A 9,670-nucleotide genomic window follows, 5' to 3' on the forward strand; every position below is an offset into this window, starting at 1 on the left:
GCCTTTAGTCAACGAATATAGGTCACTCCTAAAAGACATCAGTCAACTAATTAAATATTTGAAAGAAACTGAGTAAAAAAAAAGATGTGCACTTGTATCAGCAGATGTACGTTTTCTATATACGAGTTTCAACCATGACCAGGGCCTTCCGGCAGTAAAATTCAGTCCGAGTCAGATTTAAAAAATAGATCTACAACAATTAATTCTAGAAGGTATCAAATTGATTTAAAAAAAAAAAAAAACTAATTATTTAAGGATACAATTTTTCTTCAAAAAAAGCTGGTACAGCTATGGGCACTAGGGAGTGAGTTATGCAAACCCATTTATGGGAAAATGGGAGCTTGATAACATCTGGCATATTAACCCATTCAGAGTGAACTAGTGTCCTATAGAATAAACATAGATGATATTTTCTTTATTTTTGAGGGAGAAAAAGACCTCTTGGATCAATATTGTATGCTTTTGAGTAAATATAATCAAACAGTTTTGAGTTTGAGTGGGGTACGCCCATTTTTCACAGTCCGACGCGTAAAAAATCAGAGAAACATATGTTGGGACTTATTAATAAACTGCGCTACACATTGTTGTTTTTCCATTTCACATTCTTTTGGATAATTTCAGAACAACCACTGGATCACTATATCTCACACTTCGAGAACTTACCCTTCACTGGAGAGAATCAAAGGACTTTTCTTAATGGATACATATAAGGAAAGTAACCTCTTTGATCCTTTTCAGTGCACACTGGATTGTACTTATTGCACACACATCTTTTGTTTCTGTCATTAAAAAAACTTTCTTTTCAACCATTTCATTTCAGAAGCCCCCAATAGCTGCTTTGCGCAAATCAGTCACACACACACCCCACAATTTTTGTTTTTGTAAGGGAGGGGTTGAGATGTCAGTGCCAGCCTTGTAAGGGAGGGGTTGTGATGTCAGCACCAACTTTGTATGGGAGGGGTTGTGATGTCAGTGTCGGGCTTTGGAATGGAGGGATTGTGATGTTAGTGCAGGCCATGTAAGAGAGGGGTTGTGATGTCAGCACCAGCCTTGTAAGGGAAGGGTTGTGATGTCAGCACCAGCCTTTTAAGGGAGGGGTTGTGATGTCAGCACCGGGCTTGTAAGGGAGGGGTTGTGATGTCAGAGCCAGCCTTTTAAGGGAAGGGTTTTTATGTCACCGCCAGGCTTTTACAGTCGAATTTGTGATGTCAGAGCCAGCCTTATAAGGGAGGGGTCGTGATGTCAGTGTCAGCCTGGAAAGGGAGGGGTTGTGATGTCAATGCTGGCCTCTGTTGCAAAGCTGTGGGAGGGTCAGAGTTATGTACGTTTGCACAGATTGAGAACATCATTTGATTATGAGCAAGTTGTGAATGGATTTGCAGCTGGCTGCTAATCATCAATATTTTTGCCAGCCATTCACAGATCTGTACGGTGCAGTATTGCACTCTGTCTGGGTGATGGCTATCTGATTGCAGGGCTCTGCAAATTCATCCAGCAGCAATCAGACCTGAATCAGGCCCATTATCCAGTGGTATCAGCTGGTCAGTGTAACTTTCACTAATTTTATATGTATCCTCTATTTTATTTCAAAAGCTCCCCCAATCCCGGTGTAATGAGAAATGTGCTCCTGGATATAGAAAAACTCCTAAAGAGGGGATCCACGCCTGCTGCTACACCTGTGCTGTATGTTCTGAGGGAGAAATATCCACTGTCACAGGTACACATATGTTATTGTCAGCACCAGTGTGATTGTGAGTGGGGAATAGTTGTTATTGTTCTGTATTCGAATATGCATCTAAAACACTGAAAAACCACAAAGACCAAGTATCCCATAGTGTACACACAGTACAGAGTCATAGGACCAATTACACAACATGGCATAAAATAAGAGGCGCTATAAGAGAGGAGGAGGCCCGTGTGCAGCCTCCTCAGTTCAGACCCCTCCTCCCTCCCGGCAGCTGCCACAGCATGACACTAGTGCACAGGGCACAGAACTCAGAATAAAATGGCGCTGCTGCATTTTTATGGTGATTCCGACAACTGCCTATATCATGAGGGGAGTATAAAAAAATGGGTGAATTGCATCCAGTGTGGGCCCTCCTGGGACTCTGGGGCCTGTGTGCACTACACACATTGCACCCATTGTATATACATCACTGCCTGAAATGTATTGGAATTATATTGGGCATTCCTGGAGGATGAATGGAAGGTGGCTTTTCAGACACATCTTGTAATGTAGATGTGATAGAGGCGTATGATAGACACTGGAGGCCATACTTTAACAAAAAAATCTATACCTAATTTCAGAGAACAGTGTGTTAGTGTTTTAACATTCATCTCCAATTATCATGCTGTTACGAGCTGCCCCTAGCTGGTCCATGTAACTGCAACCTGATGCCTGCATGTGTGGTTTGTGCAGTCTCACCTTCCCCATAATTAGGCCATTACCTTGTGTCTGGCTGCCCAGCTCTAGTGAAGCCATGTACATATCAGGAGGCTTGTCCATTTTGGCTGTCCTGATTGGATATTTCTTCATGAATTATTTATTTACAGTTTATTTTACAGCACAGCAGATTCCATTGTGCTTTACAATTGTAGACAGTGATAAAACAAACTGGGTAGCAATAGACAGACTTGGAGGTAAGAGGGCCCTGCTGAAAACTTACAATCTATAGGGACATAGGAGGGAAACACAAGGACAGGCACCAGTAATAGCATAGCAGTCCCCCCAAGTTGCAAGTCCAGAAGAAAAGCTATATAATACATAAGTACCTCTGTGGGTATTACCCAGCATGCCCTAGAGTCATTGCTGGTTATACCTTGAACAACCCTGACTTATCCTGACAACCCAGATACTGCCTAGTGTGCATTTCCTGTGGAAGCCTGTTTTATCCTAAACAGATCCTGTCAAGTGCTACTATAACCTGTCTGGATCCTGTTTCCCAGATATTGCCATCTCCCTTCTTGTGCCTTGTGCAGTGTCAGGTAAACCAGCTGATACTTGCTCTATTGGAGTTTCTGTTTGAGTTCTGTTATACCCATGTCCTGTCTGTAACCGGTACTGCTCCTCAGTCTGGCCATGTTGTTTTCTGTCTGTGTCATTTTAGTGTCTACTCTTATGCAGATCAATTAGTCAGTGTGCTTGTCTGACAGTGTGATACCAGTACTTATTTACTTTTGCAGTTACTCCCACATTCCATCTCTATGTGTTCTGTGTGTGTTATTAGATGCTATAAGTTACGTTACACTACACATCAGCCATTGTGGTCCACTACCCTGTACTGATACACTAAACTCTACAGTACAGTCACGCTAGTGTGCACCATCCGCTGCAGTGGTCCTGTGCCAGTTGCACACTGTAGTCTACCTTAGGTTATTCAAGATGGGGGGTTGTGAGGCCTGCGCTCAATGTGTGTAAGAGAGGAATGTGAAATATCAATGAGTATGGAGACTCCCACCCACACAGGGATATAAACCCTGTTAGAACATACCCCAAGAAAAACTCCCTGAAGAAGACCCAAGTAGGGTCGCATCGCGTTGGAGTACACTACAACATATATACAACACAGCCACCTAGTCTCCTCCCGGCCGGGAGTAGAGCACACGGAGCACGGACTGATATATCTTGCAATATCGACACCCGGAAGTCTCGTCCATTGCATGCTCTGTGAAGTCCGGCAGCTTGTGCGGTCCAGGTGCCAACCTCAGCCGCGGCAGGATATGCGACTGGAGGAGAGATTGGACACAACACACTTCGCAGGTTAGAGGTGTACTGCAGGCGGGACGCCAGCCCCCCGCACCACCAGCCTGTGTTACCATCAGCCTAGACTTTCCTCTCCATGTCTGTGCCACTACCCCACCACCCCCTGTGCGGCAATTACCACACCGCCCATTATGCAATGAGAACTTAACAGCAGGAGATTTCAATACCTTCATTCAGGGCAATTTATATACAGTGTTTGCTTATTTTTACTATTTCACTTCACAATGTGTTAACTAACATTTCTACATGCGCATTTCTGACTGCCGAAGGCTGTGGCAAGTTGCTCACTCGCCAGGCAGTTTGCAAAGGGGAGCGAGGGACAGGGGCTGACAGGGGTGGTGGCAGTGCTGGGCCAATGGAACTTCCATTGTTATATGGATGTCCCCATGAAAATCCTGTCTTCCTCCCACTGGCTGCCAATTTAAGTCACTTGAGACTAACATATTTGCAAAGGCAGGAGAAATGACCATGAAATCACTGAGTGGCACCATGCAAGGGACTATGTATTCATTACACATTCCCTCACATGGTTGCAAGGGGATATTGTGGTGGGGGTGGGTGTTCATGCAGGTGGTGGGTGAAGTTGCATGGATCACTAAGCAGTGAATTTTTGCTGCTTAGCGAGTCAATTAGAATAGGCCCCATAGTCCCAAAGAAAGTTATTGTGTCATAGCTAAAGATATTCACGCCCCTTCAGAAAATTCTACTGAAACTTTCCACGAATAGGGAAATTTCCCATTTTGAGGGGTGTTTAGGGCTCACCCCTATAATGTAAATGTAAATTCACAGCGCACAGGAGGCCAGTGTTCATTAATACCCGTTTCACACTGGGCCACCTGGCAATTATCCGTCATTTTTGAGTGCCGGGTCATGTTGCCTGGTGCAGCCGGACCCCATTCACACCACCTAGTAATACCCCATTCACACCAAGAAGCAAATTAGCATGTTAACGCATTTCAACCGGTAATTTGATGGAAAAAAAACCTGGTCAAGAGCAGGGTCGGAGTGTCGGGATTTAAGACCCGTGTTGACACCACTGAAAAACCCATGTCTTCAACAAATTACTGGGTTGAAAAGCTTTGACCCGGTAATTTACTTCTTGTTGTGAATGGGGTATTACCAGCGGCGTAACTATAGCACCGCAGCCCCCGCAACCGCGCGGGGGGGGGGGGGCGCTGTGCATGTGGGGGCGCCGGGGGCTGCGGTGCTATAGTTACACCCCCCCACCCCAATCCCCCGCAGACTTACCTATCTCGCTGGTCCCGGCGGCTCTGTTCTTCTGCTGAGGACCACCACAAAATGGCCAACCCCATATAGCACACAGTTCTCTGAAACTGTCTGCTGTATGGTGGTGGCCATTTTGTGGTGGTCCTCAGCAGAAGAACGGAGCTGCCGGGACCAGCGCGATAGGTAAGGCTGTGGGGGATTGGTGGGGGGTGGTTTGCATGGGTGGCGGGGGGTGCTTGGCGGGGTGGCGGCGGGTGGGCGCCCAAAACTTAGCTATGCCACTGGGTATTACAAGGACCTGCAGTTCTGGTCCCCCATGCAGTGGCATCTTCCCTGCAATATCTGCTATGGCTGATGGCTTTCAAGGATTTATAATATTACTAAGTTTATTTCTACAAAACCTTTAATCTTTTCAATGGTTTACTTAAAAAATGAAACATAGAGTATATGTGATAATGAAAAAGACTCACAAACACATTCCACATACGATAATGACATTAATATTACATTAATATGCTGGGTTGTATTGATTAATATAGAAACACATGACTTAAACAAATATGTTTTTATTTCCATTTTACAGACAGTGTAATTTGCCATAGGTGTCCCGATGAAGAGTGGCCGGATAAGAGAAAAGTCAGATGTGTTCCCAAATTGTACGACTTTCTGTCCTATGAAAAGGATAATTTGGTTTTAATTTTTGCAGTCACAGCTTTATTCTTTTCTGCTATAACATTATTTATTATAGGGAACTTTGCTTATTACTGGGACACCCCAATTGTGAAAGCCAATAATCGGGCTGTGAGCATCATTCTCCTGGTCTCCATCTTGCTGAGCTTCCTCTGTGTGTTCTTTTTCCTTGGCCGGCCAGTGGACATAACCTGCAGACTGAGACAGACATCATTTGGGATCTCCTTCTCCACAGCTGTTGCTTCTGTACTGGCCAAAACTGTCAATGTCTGCGTTGCTTTCAAAGCCACCAAGCCTGGGAGTCCCTGGAGGAAGTGGGTCACACTCAAATTATCTCATTATGTGGTCATTGTGTGCTCCTCTGTCCAAGTTCTGATCTGTGGTGTCTGGCTGTTTGTGTCTCCTCCCTACCAGGAGAATGACCATCACACCTACCAGGGAATGATCATCATTCAGTGTAATGAAGGGTCAGTAATCGGGTTTTACTCTGTGTTGGGTTACATGGGGATCCTGGCTGCTGTGAGCTTTGTTCTTGCTTTCATGGTGAGGACATTACCGGACAGCTTTAATGAGGCCAAGTACATCACCTTCAGCATGCTGGTGTTCTGTAGTGTCTGGATTTCAATGATCCCGGCCTATTTGAGCACCAAAGGGAAATACATGGTGGCTGTAGAGATATTCTCCATACTGATCTCATGTGCTGGAGTTCTGGGCTGTATATTTCTCCCAAAACTCTATATTCTGCTTGTAAAGCCTGAACTGAACTCCAGAAAACTCATTATAGAAAAAAAATGTGTAGAAAACTCCTTCTAATTGTACGTATACTAATCCTATATTGTCATATTTACTCTTTAAAACTGTATAATTCATCTTATATTTTAATGGGGTTGTGTATATTGTTTAGAGTTATTATATTAAATAAAGCAGTCATACTCAAAGCTGAAACTTTAGTCATGGAGAGCTTACTATATGAGAAAGGGATAGACTGATCTGTTTAGTTTTGGACCATACAGAGAGTCTGATGAGGATAGCAGAGGAAAAAAAATCCAGTGTGTACAAGCTGCTCAGGGGAAATCCTGGTGGTGGGATTGTGACGTTGTATACACTTGGTAGTGGAGGCAGCAGTAATGGGAAGATAAGACTGGTCAGGCATCTGTGTGCAGGCTTAAAGGTTTTAGATGTAGAAATGCAGAGTTTGCCAATGCAGGACATTGCAGATGGAGGAGGCATAAACCTTTCAGTCAGAGATAATGATGAGCTAAGCAGCAACATTGCGGAACAATTGCAGTAGTGCAATTATCCAATTGAGAAATTAAGTGTGTGTGTGTGTGAGTGTGTGATTGCTGTATCCAAAATGTCTGATCCCGCAGATATTTCTAGTGTGGAAACAACAAGACATCAAGGGTGACATTCTATGGGTTGCGATTTGCGTTTTTTGGCGTTAATTAGACAACAACATGGCGATATCGCATTTTCCCGTCAAATCGCCAATTTATTGGGATGCGCAAAGGGTCTGAAATCGCATATTATGTGCGTTAAGGTATGCGGACCAAAAGTGCGAAATTAATTCACATTTTTATGCATGCAGATGTTTTCGTATAGAAAAGTATACAACTCGCTTATTTAATGCAATGCGCATTTGCAAATCGCACTTTTTAGGTGTCTAATTATCGCACTTATTTCAGACCAGGTTCTGTTTGGCGAAATAGCCAGAACCCTGCACAGATCGCAATGTTCTGTGCAGGGTTCTGGTGTTAAAAAAAAAAAAAAAAAACAACGGTTAAAATGAAAAAAAAAAAACGAGTGCGGGGTCCCCCGCCCGAGCATAACCAGCCCCGGGCTCATTGAGCCGGTGCTGGTGACATAAAATCAGGGTCCCCGACAAATCGGAGTCCCCTTGATTTCATGAAACCAGCACCAGGCTCAAGGTCCGGCGCTGGTTCCCAAAATACGGGGGACAAAATGACTAGGGGTCTCCTGTATTTTAAGAACCAGCACCGGACCCAACCAGCCAGCAGGGTAATGCCACAGCCGGGGGACACTTATTATATAAGGTCCCGCGGCCAAAGCATTAACCCCCTGGCTGGTCAGCATGGGCAGGGGTCCTGGGGAAGTGGGGACCCCCCAATGAAGGCCCCCCCTCCTCCAGGACTTACCAGTCCATGCTGATAGTCCGGGACTGTCCCCGATGCCCCTGGGCGGTGGGCATCGGGCTGATGAATTGTGTAAAAAAAAGATGAAAAACTATTGTTTTCTACTGGCGAACTATGAGTCCCAGCAAGCCTACCCCACATGCTGGGACTTGGAGAACCACAAGTCCCAGCATGCGGGGCATTAAAGGGCTTTCACCGGCGCAGAGATGTTCCGGGGCCTTGGTCCTGGTTCCGGGGCTGGTCCGGGGTTCCGGGGCTCCTGGCCTGAAGAATCCGGGGTCCAGGATCCGAGGTAGTCCCCAGGGGTACCTAAGGAAGAAAATCCTACTCACCTGGTCCCCGGCGACGACCTCGGCATCCTCTCCGGCTGAAGCGCTGCTCCCATCTGGTACCCGGCTTACAGGACTTTCACCGGCGCAGAGATGTTTCTTCCTCGGCGTCTCTAGACAGAATGATTTCTGGCCAATCAGGAGCCGAGAAAGTCGGCTCCTGATTGGCCAGAAATCATTCTGAATACAGACTCCGAGGAAGAAACATCTCTGCGCATCTAGAGCATGCGGCATGCGGGGTAGGCTTGCTGGGACTCATAGTTCGCCAGTAGAAAACAATAGTTTTTCATCTTTTTTTTACACAATTCATCAGCCCGATGCCCACCGCCCAGGGGCATCGGGGACAGCCCCGGACTATCAGCATGGGCTGGTAAGTCCTGGAGGAGGGGGACCCCTTCATTGGGGGGTCCCCACTTCCCCAGGACCCCTGCTGACCAGCCAGGGGGTAAATGCTTTGGCCGCGGGACCTTATATAATAAGTGTCCCCCGGCTGTGGCATTACCCCGCTGGCTGGTTGGGTCCGGTGCTGGTTCTTAAAATACGGGGGACCCCTAGTCATTTTGTCCCCCGTATTTTGGGAACCAGCGCTGGACCTTGAGCCTGGTGCTGGTTTCATGAAATCAAGGGGACCCCGATTTGTCGGGGACCCTGATTTTATGTTACCAGCACCGGCTCAATGAGCCCGGGGCTGGTTATGCTCTGGCGGGGGACCCCGCACACGTTTTTTTTATTTTTTACTTTGCGCTTTCCTGCAAACGTGCGATTTTCAGACATGAAAATCGCACATTTTCAGGACTAAAGACAGCGCACCAATTTGCCGCAAATCGCACCACTTCGCACTTTTCAGCCTCCAAAACGCATCACATTAAATATGCGAATTTTGACTGAAAAGTGCGATTTGAAAAAGTGCGATTTGCGGCGATGTGGTGCGCTAAAAAAACATGCACATTTATCTCAAAGCATAGAATGTCACCCCAAGGGTGACATTTAATGGGATGAGGGTTTTAGTCACTTTCTAAAATCACCCATTATCGCACTTATGCGTGTTCCGGGCAAAAAAGTGCGATAATGGGCAATTTTTAGTCATGAAAATGTGAAATTTTAGTCTTGAAAATGTGCAAATTTGAGGAAATGTGCGAATTTGTGTTAAAAAAAAACCCAAAACTAAATGGCGTGAGGTCCCCCCTCCTGAGCATAACTAACCCCGGGCTCATTGAGCCGGACCTGGTTCCAAAAATACGGGGGACAAAAATTGTAGAGGTCCCCCTACTTCTGAAACCAGCCCCGGACTCTTGGACCAGACCTGGACCCAAAAATGTGGGGGACAAAAAATCTGGGGGTCCCCCATATTTTGAAACCAGCACCGAGCTCACCCAGCCCGTGGTGTCATGCCACAGCCGGGGGACACTTTTTACATAAGGTCCCACAGCTGTACCGTGAGCACCGTGGCTGGTCAGCATTGGACGGGGTAACTGGGGAGTGGGGACCCCCCCAATAAAGGTGTCCTT

At 46.1% G+C, this 9,670-nt stretch overlaps 1 protein-coding gene across 1 annotated transcript in view; it reads left to right on the top strand.

The window, feature by feature from the left end:
• Window positions 1-6,493, top strand: part of LOC146022901 (vomeronasal type-2 receptor 26-like) — a 49,946-nt gene extending 43,453 nt beyond the window's left edge. Inside the window, exons 2-3 of the mRNA XM_083155363.1 lie at window positions 1,594-1,717; window positions 5,574-6,493. Coding sequence (XP_083011489.1) covers window positions 1,594-1,717; window positions 5,574-6,493 — 1,044 coding nt within the window. The remainder of the gene's footprint in view (window positions 1-1,593; window positions 1,718-5,573) is intronic.
• Window positions 6,494-9,670: the final 3,177 nt, after the last annotated feature.

Source organism: Crinia signifera, chromosome 1 (assembly GCF_055691185.1).
Source record: "Crinia signifera chromosome 1, ASM5569118v1, whole genome shotgun sequence".
NCBI lineage: Eukaryota > Metazoa > Chordata > Amphibia > Anura > Myobatrachidae > Crinia > Crinia signifera.